The following is a 20,406-nucleotide window of genomic DNA, read 5'->3' as shown; positions in this document are numbered from 1 at the left end:
AACCTGGCCATTTTCAATGTAAAAATATTTGACCCATATATTTGACCCTGTAACTTTTAAAAACGCTATAAAACCTGTACATGGGGGGTACTGTTATACTCAGGAGACTTTGCTGAACACAAATATTTGTGTTTCAAAACTGGAAAATGTATCACAACAATTATATCATCAGTAAAAGTGCTGTTTGTGTGTGAAAAATGCAAAAAAAGTCACTTTCACTGACAATATCATCGCTGTGATATGTTTTACTGTTTTGAATCACTAATATTTGTGTTCAGCGAAGTCTCCCGAGTAAAACAGTACGTTACAGGGTAAAATACAGTGATAGCAAATTAAATTCTCTGGACTTTCGGCCTGGGTTGGCAGGCAGGTCCCTTAAATTGCAATCAATAAAATAACTTAATTATGTAAAAATATTACATAAATACGCACGTAGAATTTAAATATATATGAATATTCATGTATTTGAAGTCTACGTGTATATTTATATAATTATTTATGTAATTTTGTATATGGACATATGAATAGTTCATATTCTTTTTATTTATTTATATATACATAGATATATATATACAATTTCATTCTAAGTGTATTTTGATATAAATATATCTATATTAATATCAAAATACAGTTAGAATAAAATTTCGTTTAGATATAATTTTTTTAAAATTTGTATTATTATTTTTACATGTTTAATTTAATTTAAATTACTTATTATTTGTATTTTATAATATATATATACAATATATATATATATATAGTTATTATATATATTATATAAATTTAAAGTACCGTATATACTCGAGTATAAGCCGAGTTTTTCAGCACATTTTTTGTGCTGAAAAACCCCAACTCGGCTTATACTCGAGTCATAGTCTGTATTATGGCAATTTGCATTGCCATAATACAGACAGGGGGGAGAGTGGGGCTGGCAGAGCTGTACTTACCTTTCCTGCAGCTCCTGTCAGCTCCCTCCTCCTCTGCGCCGTCCGTTCAGCACCTCGGTCAGCTCCCAGTGTAAGTCTCGCGAGAGCCGCGGCTCTCACGAGACTTACACTGGGAGCTGACAGAGGGAGCTGCACAGACCGCGCGGAGGAGGAGAGAGCTGACAGGAGCTGCAGGACAGGTAAGTACAGCTCTGCCAGCCCCCCCTTTCCCCCACTGAACTACCAATGCTGGACCATCAGGGAAGGAGCCCCCCTCCCTGCCATCTATCAAGCAGGGGGGGGGACGAAAAAAAAATATAATAATAAAAAAAATAATAATACAAAAAAAAAATAATAATATAAAAAAAATTAAAAAAAATAATAAATAATAATATAAAAAAAATAATATAATAAAAATTAAAAAAAATAATAATTAATAATATATTAAATGCCCACCCCCACCCCCACCAACACATGCACAAACACACACTGCATCACACACACTCACACTTCATTCATATACACACACTGCATCACACACACTCACACTTCATTCATATACACACACTGCACTCACACACACTGCACTCACACACACTGCACTCACACACACTGCACTCACACACACTGCATTCATTATATACACACACTGGAAATAAATATTCAATTAATATATACGCACACACACTGCACTCATACACGCACACACTGCACTCATACGCGCACACTGCATTCATTATATACACACACTGTAAATAAATATTCAATTAATATAATTTTTTTAGGATCTAATTTTATTTAGAAATTTACCAGTAGCTGCTGCATTTTCCACCCTAGTCTTATACTCGAGTCAATAAGTTTTCCCAGTTTTTTGGGGTAAAATTAGGGGCCTCGGCTTATATTCGGGTCGGCTTATACTCGAGTATATACGGTAGTTAGATTCCCGATGAACGGGATCTATGATGTGTCCACAGAATCTTATGTAGGGGTTAACCCTTAAATATATAACAACTATGTAGACTGGGGGTGGTCAAAAAGCCTAAATAGGCACATGAGCACCAGTAAAGATTCTGTGAGTCTACCCTTGATGGACGAAATATAAAAAACACATTTATTGTAGGGTATAAATTCCCCAGAAAAGTAAAGGAAACTTATAAGTAGTTAACACATCTAATAAAATATATAAATAAAAAGTGGGGGAGATTGCGGTATATCAATATGAGATAGGAGTGGACGATAAAATAGTTCACAGTACAGTCATGGGATCCTTTAAGTATTGCAACTCTGCAACAGTGTCAGCAGCAGCATTCTCTGTGTTTATTGTAATTGATATCTGCTTTAGGGACCAAGCTACAGAATTCTCTAGAATGATCTACATTTGGTAGACAGTACGTCCGAGATATATTCTGTACATTAAGCCTGCAGTGTCTATTCGCAAACATTAGTATACTGCAATTTACTAACACTGTTTAGCTATGAGTACACTAGATAAGGGTATATTCTGTTTAACGCTTACCACAGGTAGGATTTAGAGGGTTTGTCTGCATGGAATTGACACTCTATATATGATCTAGGTGTCCCTGTTGCATTAACCTCTAATCCTACATAAGATTAAGCGATTCTCTTACAGCCTCATTCATAGGGATATTATAATAGACACTTAGTTTAAGGCTTAGCCTATAGATCTCTTGAAATGATCTAGACTCGATAGACCATACGTCCTAGATATTTTCTGATCAGCAAGCCTTTAGTGCCTATTTTATCCCCTTAAGATAAATGGCCCGGATACCCCCTTGTTAAAGCCCACTACCGACGGATGGGATTTTGGGAGGTCCCGAATACAATTGACACTTTGTCTTGAATGCCTAGTGTCTTAACTGTATCAATCTCCAAACCCACTGTATACTTAGTTACGGCTCCACTTACAAGGGTTACTATCTATCGCCACTCTATACAGGATTCTTAGTCTATGCGATGACCGCTCATATAGATCATAGCAATACTTAAAGGATCCCATGACTGTACTGTGAACTATTTTATCGTCCACTCCTATCTCATATTGATATACCGCAATCTCCCCCACTTTGTATTTATATATTTTATTTCAAAATAAAAATAGATACCAATAAAATTACATTAATTGAGGCATCAGTATGTTAAATGTTTTTGAATATTTATTTACAGTGTGTGTATATAATGAATGCAGTGTGTGTTTGTGTAGTGTGTGTATAGTGTATGCACATAATGAATGCAGAGTGTGTGTTTTTTTTTTTTTTGGGTGGGGGGGTGTGGGGGGTGGGGACTGCAGAAGCTCTTACTTACTCCCTGTGTAGATCTTGCGGTCTGCGCGGAGCGTTGCCACTGGCCGTGGGACTCGCGAGATTGAGACAAGGGAGCTGAAGGGAGCTGCTGGGAAGGCAACAGCTTCTGCAGGACCCCTGTATTATGGCAATGTAAGTTGCCATAATACAGACCCTGACTTGAGTATAAGCCGGGGGGGGGGGGGGTTCAGCAAAAAAAAATGTGCTACAAAATTCGGCTTATACTCTAGTATATACGGTAAATCACTTTGTTTATACAACCCTAGTCACACTTCCCTGAATGTGACTTACACAGCCCCCCTAAACACTTCCGGTAAAGAGACATTTAATTTTTAAAATTATTTTATTGCACAGGCTGTTTAATTTAGAATTTCTTATCTCCTGTTCTGTTAATAGCTTGCTAGACCTTGCAGGAGACTCCTGTGTGTGATTAAAATTCAATTTAGAGAGCAGGAGATTTATAATAAAACAAAACAAAAAAAACACCTTCCAAAGCAAGATAACATCTGATTGAAAGTATTTTTTTTCATTCAGGCTGTCAGTCACACAGAGAGAGGCGTTGCTAGTGCTGTATAAACAGAAGCAAAAGTGATTTCATTCCTAAATGGCAAAGAGAGGCTGCAGGTGCATCATTTATATGCCCAAACTATTTCATTAAGTTCAAATTGTTTTGATGACTTAAGTTCCCCTTTAACCTATGTAATGTTGTATGGCATTGCTGAAGAAAATGCCTGAAAGTCAAAGTGTGCAAAGGAGCATGTTTTTTTTTTTAACTTACATCTAGTGATTCATTCAACCCTGTAAATGAGGCTATAGCATTTACTGAGGTAACGAAACAAGGAACAGTCACTTCTAAGAAATAATTTGTTCAACATTAAAGCAAGCATATCATCTCCCTTAATAACAACAACAACAACAACAACAACAACGTATTTAGCCAGGAAAAATACATTCAGATTACTCTGGTTTCAAAGTACACCCAGGGGATGTTACTATTACCCAATTTAATGGTACTCATTTTATGTACCCACTAGTCCACTGAGCTATCTCATGCATTCATTCAAATAACCTACAAATAAAACATGTACATTTGTGTTTCAAAGTAATACTCCAAATTTTGATCTACATCAAATCTTTATTTTTTTTTTATTTTTTACTGTGCACTTTTTGATCAAATTTAATTAGATGGTTGTAATTAGTGACATTCACAATGCAATAGTAAAATTTGCCTTAAAAAAATAAGCTAACAAACTCCTTATAAACCTCATAAAAAGGCTGCAATGAGCAAGGTTCTAAAAGAGAAATAATCGCCGCAGAAATAGATCATTCTTAGATCAATTAGATTTTACTTATGCTCCATTGTTAGACCTATTCCACTATTTTCTACTACTGACATGCTGATAAACGTAACGCAAACATATCAATATGAAACACACACTTCATTCTTGACAACATTCATACTAAATACATAAATCAAAATCATACACAAATGATCATTACCAATGTCTGTGATGGATTTAAACTGAGCAGGAACAATAAAATATCACTAATCACCTATGACGAATAGATAGATACATTAGTTGGCCAATATGTTTACTAGAGGACACTTTTGTACACAGTGCAGGTCTACTTTATAATCAATGTTGCCTTGCAAAATGCACATATCAAAATCGTTTCTAATATATGGTATTGTGTACGTTATTACGTGGTTTTACAAAGTTAGGACGAGATGGTCATATAATACACGTATGTATATATATATATATATATATATATATATATATAACCATTGTGCAGCGCTGGCTACGGAATTTGTTGGCGCTTTATAAATAATATTTTTTTATTATTGTAGCCAATAAAGGGATAAAATACCAACATAAATTGTACACCGTGACTCCTACGTTTGTCAAGCCTGCTTTACAGACTTAGGATATGTAAACTTGGCTCACCATCCAGAAGTATTACTTTACTGAGAGGGTAGTAGATGCATGGAATAGCCTTCCAGTTGAAGTGGTAGAGGTTAACACAGTAAAGGAGTTTAAGCATGCGTGGGATAGGCATAAGGCTATCCTAACTATAAGATAATGCCAGGGACTAATGAAAGTATTGTAGAGAATTGGGCAGACTAGATGGGCCGAATGGTTCTTATCTGCCGTCACATTCTATGTATCACCAGATGTTTCTGGTTTCCTCCATCCTGCTAAAGCTCAGTATTACTAACTACGTTCGCCAGCAATGCTGTCCCCACGTTACGGCAGCTCTCACCTTCCTCTGGTTTCTCCTGCTCCTCGCGGTTCTGGAATCCTGGCGGCAGAGCCGGACCGATCACCTCCCGGGACATCTTCAACCTGCTGCTGGCTCGCTACTACGTCACTAAAACGCGACACCGCTTCCGGCGCACACCAGTCGCACAAAGGGTCCCAGCTGAGCTAACACCGGAACCGGACCGACACCGCACGTAGGCAACTTGAAACCAAGGGGTAAAAGTATCTCTACTGCCCCGTGAAACGCAAGTCTGGTTGCTATAGAAACCGTTTGCGCTTGTTAACACGTGACTGCTTTTTTTTGGCGGCCATCTTTGATCTGGGCGGACAAAGCCATATGTAAACATTAAACTTTTTTTCAGTTTATAATTTCAGGACAAGGAAAGTTAGTTTTCACCATAAACCCCTGATTTAACATTGAGCACCAGGACTAACAACTCGGGTTGTTACGATCTTGCTAATTTATCAGGATTGTGGTTTGCCCTAATTAAATATGGCGTCCCACGTGTGTCACCCGGAAGAGACTCTTTCCCAGAGCACGTTGTAAGTGTGTGAATCTAGCCCAGGCATGGAAAACAGCTCAACTTACCCAGCTCCCTTTCTCCGACCCCCGGTATTTACAGGGACACCACCACCAACACCACCTACTAGCCAATGGCTACATGGATCAACACATTCATCACCTACAAACCAGTGGCCACCTGGACCACCACCTTCAGCATCTAGTAACCAGTGGCCACCTGGACCACCACCTTCAGCATCTAATAACCAGTGGCCGCCTGGACCTTGGTATGGAGGCTGGAACCAGTGGCCCCCACAATATAATCAGCCCTATTACCCCACACAGTATTCAGGTGAGTTAATAGCACGTTGCAATGAAAGTCTTTCTTGTATCTTGAAGCATCTTTAAAACTTACAGAATATTCAATCATTTTATAAACGCTCAGTCCTTTTATGAACAGCGTCTGTTTGCTTTATAATAACAACTAGATATGGTTAGAAACATTAGAGTCAAGAATCAATTGGCTTTAAATATAACTCTAAATTAGGAGGCTAAAATGATACGGAAAATACTTTGTCAATATAATTTACTGTGTTCTGATTGAGGAAAGAGCAGCTATGCTGGGTTAATGGGGTACAGTTGCAAAGTGTAGTGGTTATGATGCTGCAAGTCTGTGGGTGCTATCCCACCCGTTTTATTAAAGGGATTCTGGGCATTTTGGCAAAACAGAGTGTGCTCTGTAAATTTGGGATATATAGATCTTCTAAACCAGTGTCAATATAATAGTATTTTTGTTGCAGGGACATTGATCAGGAGAGACGTGTCTTAATTAGGCGTCTGCTGAAATGTCTTTATTTATTATTTATTTATTATTGCCATTTATATAGCGCCAACAGATTCCGTAGCGCTTTACAATATTATGAGAGGGGGATTTAACTATAAATAGGACAATTACAAATAAACTTACAGGAACAATAGGTTGAAGAGGACCCTGCTCAAACAAGCTTACATTCTATAGGGAGCATACGTTTTCTGTTAACATTTTGATGGACGGCGCTTATATTCTGTTGCATAACTTGTGCACACGGGAGTTCTTAAACACATGGTTGTCCTAAATTGTATGGTTAACATAAATTTGTGGTGTATTGAAGAGTTAATTGCAAAATCCAGTATAAAATAGGCAAGCTCAGATGTTATACTTGTCATTTATTTTGGTCTGTTTGCCACAATTCTCTGTCTAGTAAATAAACCCTAGGGTGAGTTAACCAAATTTGGGACTTTGAAATGGCAACAGCCTCTAATTAATTTGAATGTCTGTTTTTTTTATATTATATTGATACTAAATTATAGGATTATTCCAAGCGTAGTAAACATTACAGAGTGCTGTAATGGTTATGGTGCCATGACTACCATGTAACCCTTAAAGGACCACTCTAGGCACCCAGACCACTTCAGCTTAATGAGGTGGTCTGGGTGCCAGGTCCTTCTAGGGTTAACCCATTTTTTCATAAACATAGCAGTTTCAGAGAAACTGCTATGTTTATGAATGGGTTAAGCCTTCCCCCTATGTCCTCTAGTGGCTGTCTCATTGACAGCCGCTAGAGGCGCTTGCGTGCTTCTCACTGTGATTTTCACAGTGAGAGCACGCCAGCGTCCATAGGAAAGCATTGAGAATGCTTTCCTATGTGACCGGCTGAATGCGCGCGCAGCTCTTGCCGCGCGTGCGCATTCAGCCGACGGGGAGGAGAAGAGGCGGATCGGAGGAGTAGAGCAGGAGGAGATCTCTCCGCCCAGCGCTGGAAAAAGGTAAGTTTTTACCCCTTTCCCCTTTCCAGAGCCGGGCGGGAGTGGGTCCCTGAGGGTGGGGGCACCCTCAGGGCACTCTAGTGCCAGGAAAACGAGTATGTTTTCCTGGCACTAGAGTGGTCCTTTAATGTAAAGAGTCAGACTGTTTTTTAGAATGGCTTGCACCATGTCTAGGAAATCTAACCAAAGCTCTAGCCAATGGCTACATGGAACAACCGTCTCTCAGTGAGCTTAGGGGATGTGGAGAGTGGTCCCCAGGTAAGAAGGCCATTTTATCCCTTACAATGGGATGGTTTAAATTTCACTAATCCGTTGTCATGGAAACACGTTTCTTTCCGTGACACCATTGGTTTCAGGGCACAATTAGCACTATGATCATTACAGCGCTCTTTATGGGTTATTGTGCTTGCAGTATCTGTGTTCTCCAGAAAATTCAATTTTTAAATGTATTTTTAAAGGAAAGTCCTCAACTAATACGGAACATTGAATCTATGTGTGCAATCCATATGCAAGACTTTAAGCCAGGCTTCCCCAAACTCCGGCCCTCCAGATGTTGCTGAACTACAACTCCCATGATTTTCAGCCTATCTATTTCATTCATAGAATCATTGGAGTTGTAGTTCAGCAACATCTGGAGGGCCGGAGTTTGGGAAAGCCTGCTTTAAGCTCATGAATGAGAACGGTTGGTAAACTCAGAACAGTGTTGTAATTTAAAGGACTGGAATTCAGATGCTCATGATCACGATTCATTTTCAATTAATCAAACTGATTGAAAATCCCTTAACCAAAACCATGAGATTGCACTATCATCTCTAGTGAATGATTATGGTGTTCGGCTTGTCACTAGTAAGGTGTTCGATTTCAACTCAGATTGTGCTTTATGATAAATGTGTAAAATGCATATGTGTGGCTTTTTGGGGTTTGAGAAACAAGGATCTTAATCTTTTTACGGCTTTATGTCGTTTTTCACATAACGGGTCATAACATTTTTATATCTTCTAATATGCAAATACAGTTATGAAGCACAATGTCTCCGAGAGGCACTACACTAATAGTTTCTGATTAAGTTTATTGCCTTTATAAAAGCTTGATCTGAGCACCACACGTTTTCTCATTTGATTTCCACAGCATATTGTTGTTGCATGTTATTAAATACTTGCTGTGCTACTTATGACATAACCATAGCACCCAGGAAGCTTGTGACTTGAGATGTCATCCAAATTACCTGAATGCATTTAATGAGAAATGTCATTGAATTTCAGAACATTCTAAACCAGCGTTCCTATTCTACTATGGGAAAAGAATTGTGTTTCCATGACAACAGATTAGTGGAATTTAAGCAATTTGTATATGTGCTAAAAGATGGCTTCAGAGAACTAGTTTAATAACTGACATTTCTTTGTACTTGTTATATTTTTAGGTGGACCTGGGTATTATGGCCATGAAAGTCACAAGGAAGATGGAAATGGGAACAATATTTCAGATGGTCAGTTTGAGATGAGAGGACACAAGGTAAGCTACAAAGCACCTGCGGATCCATATTGAATACTTCTTGCACGAAGGGACACTTTGGACTGGAATTTACCCCTTTCACTAATACAAAACAGAGAAAGTGTTCCAATGCAAAAATACTTGCCTATACATTTCCTTCGTTTCCTGCAAATCCAACGTCTGTAGTGAGATCTGCAAAGAATGGCACGTGACTGGTTTCACAGCCAGTCAGGTCCTCACATTGACTTAAGAGGGCCACTCCAGACACATAAAACACTTCAGCTTGTGTCTGGAGTTTGTTACATTTGTTTGATCGTTTATAAAAGTGCTGATTTACATAGCAATCAGCACTTTTATAACTGCAGGCAGAAGCACTTCCTTGGCTGTCATTTAGAAAGCCAGGGAGGTTTTACTGTGTTTGCTCCATGGAGAGCACAGCTGTCTCCCCCCCTCCCCTTCTCAATGACCTGTATTACAGCTCATTGGGAAGCATTTGAACACCATGCATTCATGCTCATGGCTCCAGCACAGGGGCTTCTGAATAAGAAGCCTTCCTGCAAAGGCTGCAGTTCTTCTATATTTTCTCCTTCATGGCTTAATTGAATAAGAAGCATTTACTACTGTTCTTGCAAATGGGAAAGATGCACTTTACAGAAAAAGCAGGGATTCTGGGAAGTATAGTAGTAAATGCACGTTACATACCATATTTCTGTTATTGGTTAAACGCCGTGGTGTACCATATTCTGTCACAATTTTGAACTCAAATGGAACTTTATTTTTACTTGGACATTAAGGTTAGACTTCAAAGTGAATTTCAAATTCATACTTCAGTTAATATGTTGGCTCATTTTGCATTTGTTATTTCAACATGTCAGAGCCAAAAATAACAAATTGACCTAAAATGTTTTGAAAGTAGGTGTCTTATACAGGCATAACTTTTTAACCATTTAATTTCACTTGTGTATATTGTTTCACACAGTTATTTCCCATTTCAATAGGAAGTGGTGGTAGGGGGAATTAAAACCGTTAATTAAAAAATAAAAAATAAAAAAAATGTGCTCAATTTAGAGTTGTAATTTATATTTGACCTTTATTTTATTAGAGAAAACAAAAGAAGGAACCTGTTTACACACACTATTGTGACACATGTGACCGTGGCTTTAAGAACGTGGAGAAATATAATGAACACGTTTCACAGCATGTTAAGGTAAGACAGAGCATGATGTGCTATGTGCTAGTTTAGTGTCTAACAAATCTTGCCATTTTATCATATTCATTCAATATTAAGTTTTTTTTGTTTTGTTTTTTTTTTACTTTTTTTAACATGATTTGTGTCAAGTGTCTTATTTTGTAGTCCTGTGATCAGGTGTCATAACTCTTCTCATTAAGGGTCTATTTGAATTAACTCTTTAGAAAATAATTTTTGCTCTCAAGAATTCTTCAATTACAAGTAACAGACTAAAGCTTTAAAATAAATAGCACTTCTACCCCCATCCCCCAATACATCAGTGTATTGAATGTAAATATTTAAGTAGTTGTAGTCCCAGCCATGTCAGCCTGTAGTTTATATACACTTCCCTGATGCCATGGGACAGAGACCTTCTTTTGGGATTAATCTGTAGTTTTTAACATCTGAATCTGAATCCAAATTGTGTCCCATTGCTACATTAGTGGGTCAACAATGGCACATTATATTTGTCAGGTCCCAAGCAGCTCATTGCAGTAGATAGTTTGCTGTATGACCATGCCTACACTAGTGTAATACCTCCTCATATACATGACTTAGTTTTGGATCTGTGAGTTAGTCCTACAATTGATCCATCATAACTTGTGCTCATGCAGTGTCCAAATTTAATCTCAATGGTAAAAAAAAAAAAAAGCTTATAACCAAAGGGAAAATGTTCCAATCCCTGGCATTAGATTTTATTAATTTTATTTTTGTTAGACACTTGTACCAATGCTTGTTTTATGTCTGTCTGATGGGCAATGCTAATTTAGCTGTATTTACAGTGTGAAGTAGATGGCTGCAGGTTCAATGCCCATGAGAAATTGGTCCAGATCCACTGGAAAAATGTAAGTTGCCAATTTTTTTTTTTTCCATGCTCACACAAATTAAATTTTTCTGAATTGTCTATTATTACTAATTTAACATAGTAGTCATTCCATGGTGCCCACACTTTTTTAAAATGAAGAGATGGTATTATGGACTATTGCTGTTAGGTGGACCACAAGGTGGTTTTCCTGTACTTTGGTCTTTATCTCGCCAATCGATAGACCTGAGTTTCCCAACCAAGCTGCGACAAGTGTTATCCTCACAGCTACTTTTTTTAAAAAGCTTCTGTTCTTCTCAAGAAAACCTCCTAAGGGGCGAAACAAGAGGAACTGCCAACGTTCAAAACTAAATGTCCTCTGAAAGATTGCTCCCAATAACTCTCATACTGCTTTCCAAAAGGGGACCACCACCAGGCATGTCCAAGACACACGGTAGTAAGATCCCTTCTGACCACACATCTGCTAAGAAACATCTGTACCCTTTCGGCCCAAAAGATACAGTTGCAAGGAGTCGTGTGCCATGGAAATAGGATTTTGTTCCTGGGATACTACACATACTGAAACCCCCTTAGCAGCCTCCCAAGAATCCCCTTCCAATACCTCCCCTATATCCTGTTCCCATTTGGTCTTGTAACGCAGAGTACCCAAAGTTGTGGATTTGGAACAAATTTTTGGTCATCAATTGGTGAAATGAGACCCTTCTGATCGGAACCCTGTAGACAGATGGTTTCATAAAACACAAATTGAGTTTCGGCAGCTTTTCTAACAGTATATTTTTGCGCTAAATCTCTTATTTGAATACATCTGAAATGGTTTTTACTATTCAGGGGAAATGTGGCCTGTAAATCCTGAATGGAGACCACAGAGGATTCCCTCCATAGATGAATGTATCACTAAATTCACAAGAGGTCATACAGTTCTGCTAGTGCAATACATTGAGATAGTTGGATTATTTCATATAAGAGTGTTTTTGTCTGAGGCCATGTCGGGGACCTTTAATAAAATTTATAGCATTTCAATTTTCTTATTTTTAACCTTTTTTTCTTTTCTTTGTTTCTTAAAGATGCATGGTCCTGGAGCAAAGAAAATAAAACTTGATACACCTGATGAAATTTCAAAATGGAGAGAAGAAAGAAGAAAGTAATTTCCTGATACCATAAACATACCGTATTTATACAACATCTATAAAAAGTGTATACATTTCAATATCTTGTGTTGTAGGTTTGCAATCTAATTATGAATAGAACTACTTAGGAAGCACATAATTTGATTAAAGGTTTATAGTTTAATTCTAATTATTCTTAGTCTTGCTCACAGCAATTGTAAGGATAGAAATATTGCACATCCTACATGTACTCCGTTTCGTTTTATTAATCAATACTCCATTAACTAAATAATGTCTGTCTAAAGAAACACCCCATGCTAGATTTTCTTTATTATGCAGTGTGTGTGTGTGTGTGTGTGTGTGTTTGATAATTATAAAAAATCGCTCTCACACTCTCTCGACTAATTAATTCTTTTTGGGTTTGTAGAAACTTTCCAACTCAAGAAACCATTGCGAGGAAGAAGCAACTGCAAAAACAGAAGGAAGAGCGAGGAGACGTTTTAAAAACACAGCAGTTTGGGTTTGTATGATAATTTTTTAATTCTTTTATTTAATTGATTTAAAACTTTTTTTTTTGTAAAGTTATACAATATGGTTTGAGAGACTTATGGTAAATAGTTTATTAAAAACAGTTTACTCTGCATTTGTAATTTAGGGTATGTCTGATATTTCTCCCAATATGTTTTGTTGGTTTATGGTTAGATTTGGTTAGTTCTATATACAGCTGGGCTTTGCATAATTTCACATATTTTAAATTGTAGACATAATTTTAAATCTGCTGTGAATAACATAGCATCATGATACATGTAAATAAATGCTAACTGGGGACTATCTGCCCTTGTCATTGGTGGCTATGGCCAGTGCTAGATAATTTCACCTAGTTTACCCCCCATACAAGATCTCAAGCACAGCACATGCAGTGTATTTGGGAAACCTATATATGGTAATGGATAATCATTTGGAATGAGGATAGAGTAACTTTATTTTCAAATAGGTTTTTAAGAATGTTTATTACAATTTAAAGATGAATTTCTGTGAATTTTCTTACTGTGAGCAGAGTGATTTGTATCAAAAAGAGGAACTTCGAGGGAAGTACCTCTTTACTAAAAAAATGACTATAGAATTTACTTAAAATGACTACAGAATTAACTATAATTGTTCAATCCTCAAAAATGTATTTCCTTATAAATAAGTGTCAAAATTGCACCCAGTAATGTTTTTATCAGTAAAAGGAAAATCTATCTATCTCCTAAATACAAAGGGCAATATTGCTCACATGTCACATGTTTTAAGCTCTAAAGCAATAATCCGTGAATGACATAACATTTGCTAGATGATTCTTCAGACTGAGATCTTTGTCTTAATGTAGCCATTATGTTTAACCCCTTAAGGACCAAACTTCTGGAATAAAATGGAATCATGACATGTCACACATGTGATGTGTCCTTAAGGGGTTAAGTGTATTTTGTGTGCAGTGTAGTTTAGTTCATGCCCTGGTATAAATAGCTCTGTATTTGGTAATATGATATTGAATGGTTTTGTTAAAAGTGCCGCTCCTCTCTTAGTATAGCTTGCTGTATTATTCTTTTCTTCTTCTCTCCCCTAGTAAGATGAAAGGGATGTGGAAGGGCCCAGCAGGCGGTTGCAATGATGGACAGCAACGGAAACATAATAAAAAGCAAAGAAACTTTAGGAAAAAGTTCAAGAGAAATGAAGCAGCCACACAGCACAGTGAATCTGCTAACACAGAGCCAAATAAAATCAATGTGCACAAAGAAAGGCAAAACAAGCCAGCTAATGAGCAGTTTGTGGACCCCCTCAATATGCTGGCTGGCAGTGACCCTGGTAAGATTTAAGCTTGATTTAAAAAAAGAGTCATACAATGCACATTAGTTAAGCATTTCACAAATGGAATTCAAGAACATGCAGTAGATATTTCTAGATATTTTGAAACTGAAAACGTATCAGTAATTCTTGTGTTGACTATGTATCAGCTTGGCTCAATAACAAAATAACATATAATATACAGAACTAAAATAAAAGCGGAATTAAAAGAATGCATTTACAAATAACCAGGTGAGTAGTCACACCATTTAGCTTGTTTTTATCCTGTGAGATTATTCAGCATGCATAAAATGGCTAGCTCTTCCGTTGGCCACTTTAAATCTTTGGCACTGACCGGTCCTAAGCGGAACAATTCTGGAAGCAAATTTAGAATCTCTTACAATTCCCACCAGAAGTTTGTTGCAACAAAAGAAAAAAACCTTAATGTTAAAACTTGCTTAATTTATGTTCAGCTGTGCAAAATCAGGAAGAATATGTCTTCTTTTAGAGATGCCAATTGGCTTTTAACTGGTGTCAGTCTGTTCTTATGGTTGTTGCTAGGTGTTGAAAGAAAAAAAAAAGTAAAAGTATTGATAACACATGATTGCCTACAGACTGAGCAGCTCTGTATTATTTTGCCTGATGTATTGCTGTATATTTTTTTTTTCCCTAAGTAGAATCAGACAAAGAGGAAAAGGCTGTGAATACAGGATTGTGTGTAATCCCAAATCAGGTAACCACAGGCCTCAGCAGACTAATAGCCAGCTATGGAAGTTCATCAGACAGTGACGACAAGCCTGACGGTGAGCTCTTGTCTTATGCTAAAGGTTATTGGTTTTTGTTTTCTTTTAACATCCACTGTTTAGGTTTATGCATTAAAGGAAATGTTATGAGTGTTGTAGGCTTATTTTGGTTTGGTTTTGTGAATTAAATATGTATGTGACATTCCAAAAGTGCCAGCATGTGCAGTGGTCTGTATATTCCATACTTGTAGTCTTTACTGCTATGCTATTATCATAACAGTTCACATCTATGCAATATTTCTGCTAGCTGTTTCTACGCGTCTTTTACTTCCTCCTAAAAAGTGACCATATTTTGCTTGACTTGTGCATTTTATAATTTAAAAAGAAATATTATGATATAATTTTAGGAATAAGTATAAGCTTATTAGTATCCAAGATCTTTACTGGGAACGCGTGTCACTTTTAAAATGTTATTGCTAAACAAGGATCAATGCAGGTGTCTTTAGTGGACACGTTCAGTCTGTAATCAAATGCTAAGAAATAGTCTGCGTACTCTAATACTAATACTCTAATAAATCCTAAAAACAGACAAGGTTCCATTTGCTCATATCATTTCTGCAAAAAGAAATCAACAAAGTGCATAAACATTAAAAATGTAATTGATTTCTAATGTTTATGCACTTTGTTCATTTATTTGTGCAAAAATTAAACAACAAATGATCACTAGATGCAAAAACAGTTTACTTTGATTGAAAAATCAAGTCAGTCATTTAACTTTTCTTTGATGTGGTATAAATCCCCAAGGCTCGATGCTTCTGTGATTAGCTCTACCAAGAAGTGAGTCGCCTAATAATGGTGCTATGGTAATTTATTCCATAAATCATGTGGTTTCTGAATTGGCTTTTTATATTGGAAAGCGAACAGCTGAACTTAGAGCTCCAAGAAACGTCTGTTTTACTGCCTTCGATAATACAATAAGTGATGGCATCATATCCAGCACAACAAGCTGTAACCTAACCTACACATTGAAACTGAAATCTGGGTGCCTAAAGTGCCTACTAATATGTGAAACATTAAGGAGTGCATTATTTAATAACGTATTAGAGTGAAAATACAGACTTTTTTTTTCTCTTCTATCTTCATACTGCTTTGTTAATCTTGCGTATTCATCTAATGTAATCTACAAACCTCCAGACTCCCTCTGCTGGAAAAGTGTGTACATGTGTAGGTTGAGAGTTCTGTTTCATCCAACATCTTTCCCTGTCGATCTGTCTGTTTACATCAACAATGCTACAGTGATTTATCAGTCTTACAGGTTTTTTTATTTTATTTTTTATTACCCCAGAATTCCAAATAAAGACCGTGGCAAAGGCTTTAGAAGAGAACAAAATTATACTTCAGAAAAATGTCCAAAGTGAAAACACAATAAAATTCCCAAATACACAGAATGCAGATTCACAAAACCGCTCACTACAGAACAAAGGGCCTCAGAGTAAATTTGTACCGCAGAGCAGGAAACCTGGAAAACAGGAAAAGAAGCCCCACAATGCTCCGATCAAACATCGACCTACTCTTCTGGAAATGGTAATTATATCTTATACTACTAATATTCACACCTCTCAAGTGTTACTATTTTGGACCCAAATCTCTGTCTCTCTTTTTCTGCCATAATGTCCAGCTTTTCTATGAGCTCCATATTATTAGTGTGTCTGAGTGTATAACAGAGCTCCACAGCAATAATACTCACAGTAGTGTCTTTTTATATATATAGACTCTTTATGAAACACAGTACGCATTTCACTGAAATTCCAACCCAGTCTAGAACTTAGTATTTCTCCTATAGAATACAGAAAGCATTTGTCTTAACCAATTTGGACCAATTATAAATACATGTGTTTGGTGCAGTGTCTCTCTTTAATTATAAAAATAAGATTTATGGCAAATGGCACTTTACAACATATAACGTTTTTCATATATTAATTTACTATTTAAATGGTATTAATGTTTTTTCCCCTCCTTTTTTAGTTATTGGCTCATGACATACGCCATGAAAGGAATGTGATTCTGCAGTGTGTACGGTATATACTCCAAAATGACTTCTTTGATGCCCCGCTGGACATTAAAGCACATGAAAGCACCACCAATGGCATAAGTAATGGTTTTCTTCCCGAAGGTGGAAGTGTTAATGCAGATAATAGGCTTGAAATGCATGGTGAACAGCAGAGTGTTTCAGATAATGGATTGCGTAAAGAAAAGGAGGATAATGAGGATGAAGTCTTTAATCATGCCAGCCAGCAATCCACTATCGTGGATGACGAAATTTGGGAAACCCCAGCCAGCTATATAGACAGAGCCGAAGTATAAAAATTCTGTACACTTAAATGGACATTGATTTAAGGACCCTGATTTCGCTATTGTAATACACGTATATAGTTCTCCAGAACGGAGGACAGAATTTATAGCAAGCATCTTTTGTATGCTGAATAACTTTCACTGTCAGTTTTTTTGTGAGAAACACAAATGGGACATATTTTTTTTTTTTTTTCCTCCATTTACGCACAGAATACTGAAGTACATTATTTTTGTTGGTCATTTTCGGCCATTATTAATCAAGTAACCATTTTGTGTGCTATTGTTTTAGTGTATATGCGTTGTTGCTTGATTTCATCAGTAAATGGCCACTGCCTTGCTTGGCGCAGGAGAGCTAACAATTTCCTACATGTGAACTTCCTGATCTCCTGCATTAGTAGTGAAGGCAGGGAGCAGTGGCCAGACGATCATTTAAAAACAGTTTGACTCCTTCCATTGGGGGAGGACGAGGGCACTCCATGCACCTAACCACTACACTGAGCTGTTATGGTGTATAGAGTGTAACTGTAATATTTCTCACTTTTTTTTTCAATTCTGAAATTAAAATTATTAAAAGAAAAAAAAAAAATCTAAGCTAAGTGAAATTTCCAACTGAACAAATTATTATATTTTTTGACCATCTTTATTTTTGATTTTGTTTTTTGAGCAGAAGTAGACATGTAGCAATACGGTAAACAACAGTAGTTTAAAGTCAACATCCGTATAAGGAACAGTAATAATAAAGATTACCCATCTGACATATCATTCTAACAGTGGTACAAGCATAATTTCAAACAAGTAGCAATAGTTATTGGTCTGACATGAACAATAGTCAAGCAAGACTGTCACAGTTTAAGTGTTTCATTAGGTAAAGGCACTTGCAAACATTAATAATCATGGCCATGGAATTTGTCTACTGTAATATTCGTCTGCATGTCTCGAATGGGCTAGTGTGTGAAACACTCCTAATTTATCATTTTTGTTGGTCTCTTTGAGGGACTACATACTCTTATTTGCGGAAGTGATGTGGGGCGTCGCGTTTAGAACCCATGGGGGGAGTGTGGAGCGATCTTGGGGTAGTTATTCCTGTTCAGGTAAGTGGCGAGTGTTCCATGGGTTGGGCTGGTCCTGTCTCATTGGTCTCATGGCAACTAATCTGTGCTGTGTAGGCAACTGCGTCTATGAGATTTGGCAGTGACTGGATTATGGCAGAGGCATTGTCATGCCGTGTGGGCTCCTGTGTCGATATGTGGTGTAGGTCCCAACCACCTCCAATGTGTTCCATGTACCTCCAGCTTCTCATACACACACTCTCCACTGGTCCTGTCTAGGTCACCCTGTACTCACCTTAAATAAATACTTTTAAGTATCCGTGCCCGGTATGGGTCAGGGTATGTGTAGGGGTATGCTCTACTAGGGGAGAGAGAGAGGTACTGGGGGTGGGAGGAGAAAATAGATGAAAAAAGGGGGGAGGTTAGTGTCCCACCTTGCCTGCCGAGGTGAACATCATCCACAGGGTCCAGGTCTGAGTGCATCTTTCTGAACGGCTTTGCAGAGCTGCTGTTGGTGTTTCCATGTTATAAATCTCTCAGACTCTTATCAACCCATTGCTGGAAGGTAGGCACCCCCCTCTGGTTCCATAATGTTGGGATCAGTGATTTTGCTGCGGTCAGCAGGTTTTCAGGGACTTCTTATATGTTTTCATGGGCATGTCATTATGGTGTAGGAGCATGGAGAAGGGCTGGAGCGGCAAATTTGTGTCCGTGATCTGCCTGATCTTGATGTTTACCATTACCCAAAAGGGTGTTGTGTCTGGGCATGACCACCAGATGTGGAACTTGGTGCCTGTTGCATTCCCCCTTGGCTCTTGGGCAGCTCCAGTTGCGATTTGCTAATCCTAAGGGCCCGCCTACTCCAGACGAACCTCTGGATTGCAGTGGACATGGATTGGAAAAAGGCTCAGGGAACCACCACCGGGATTGTCTGGAACAAGTACAGGATGCGCGGGAGTATATTTATTTTCACTGCGTTGATGTGTCCAAACCTGGATACATATAGGTCTTTCCAACGGTGCAATTCCAGTTGAAAGGCTGCGAGGGTAGGGAGAAAATTCAGTTGGTAAAGTAGGGATATTTCTTTTGGTAGCCAGGTGCCTAGATATTTGAGCTTCGCCGCACACAAAGAGAAGGGAAGTTGAGCGCACAGGTGCGACTCTCTTTCGGCATGGAGCGTGAGGTTAATCGCCTCCAATTTCTCCAGGTTTAATTTAAGGTTGGAGACCCGGCCAAACTCCCTAAAATTATGCAGGACGTTGGGCAGGGAGACTACTGGTTTGTCCAAGAAAAATAGCATATCATTCGCAAATGCTGCGATTTAGGGATGTGCATGGGCAAAATTTTTTTTTTTTTTAAATTTGGGTAAGTAAAAAAAAAAAAAGTGTCTGCTTTGGCAATTCGGACCAATGGAGTTTGGTTCGGCACTTTTGAACTTCGGCAATTCGGTTGTGGTGGCAATCCTGGGCAAACCCTAACCCCACAACCACTTACACATCTATAGTGCTAACCACTTACACATCTATAGGGCTCCCAGTGCTAGGAATTAGCTTTTTGGTCAAGATTCCTGTAATCGTTCACATAATTTTCCCTCCCTCTCCCTTGTTTTGCCATTTTTCAGAAACCTGAAGCAATTCGGTTCGGCACTTCCGAAGTACCGAACTTCGAAAATTCATGAGCATCTGAATTGCACAAAATTCATCCGAATATACATTCAAAACGAATTGCACATGTCCAAGGTGAACCCCGTAATACACCCTTCCTATCTGAACGCCTCCAGAAATGGTCCTAGAGAGAGCAAATAGGAGAGGGGACGGGGGCATCCCTCCCTAGTCGCGTTCCGTATGGAGAAAGGTGCGGAAAGAGCGGCGTTGATCCTTTTAGGTGTCGTGTACAGGGACGACACCTAGGAGCTCATGTGCAGGCCAAAACTCATGCAACAGTGTGGCATTGACCAGTCCAGCCTGTTGA

At 38.0% G+C, this 20,406-nt stretch overlaps 2 protein-coding genes across 3 annotated transcripts in view; one reads left to right on the top strand and one right to left on the bottom strand.

Moving 5' to 3' along the window:
• GPALPP1 (GPALPP motifs containing 1) overlaps positions 1-5,732 on the bottom strand; it is a 57,026-nt gene extending 51,294 nt beyond the window's left edge. Inside the window, exon 1 of the mRNA XM_063444711.1 lies at positions 5,513-5,732. Coding sequence (XP_063300781.1) covers positions 5,513-5,588 — 76 coding nt within the window. The 5' untranslated portion in view covers positions 5,589-5,732. The remainder of the gene's footprint in view (positions 1-5,512) is intronic.
• A 296-nt stretch (positions 5,733-6,028) lies between these two features.
• NUFIP1 (nuclear FMR1 interacting protein 1) lies at positions 6,029-17,574 on the top strand. Of its 2 annotated transcripts, none has more exons than XM_063444710.1 (10): positions 6,029-6,365; positions 9,240-9,331; positions 10,413-10,517; positions 11,321-11,383; positions 12,426-12,502; positions 12,895-12,987; positions 14,074-14,312; positions 14,969-15,094; positions 16,380-16,618; positions 17,060-17,574. In XM_063444710.1, exons 1-10 carry the CDS (start codon positions 6,080-6,082, stop codon positions 17,396-17,398), a joined length of 1,659 nt encoding a protein of 552 aa, XP_063300780.1. In that variant the 5' UTR covers positions 6,029-6,079; the 3' UTR covers positions 17,399-17,574. The 2 variants fall into 2 exon arrangements, with proteins under 2 accessions (XP_063300780.1, XP_063300779.1); XM_063444709.1 differs by having other exon boundaries at positions 14,966-15,094.
• The last annotated feature ends 2,832 nt before the right edge of the window (positions 17,575-20,406 follow it).

This window comes from Pelobates fuscus, chromosome 1 (genome assembly GCF_036172605.1).
Source record: "Pelobates fuscus isolate aPelFus1 chromosome 1, aPelFus1.pri, whole genome shotgun sequence".
Classification (NCBI taxonomy): Eukaryota; Metazoa; Chordata; class Amphibia; order Anura; family Pelobatidae; genus Pelobates; species Pelobates fuscus.
The sequence above is the reverse complement of the archived record's forward strand: the minus strand, read 5'-3'. Positions and strand labels throughout refer to the sequence as shown.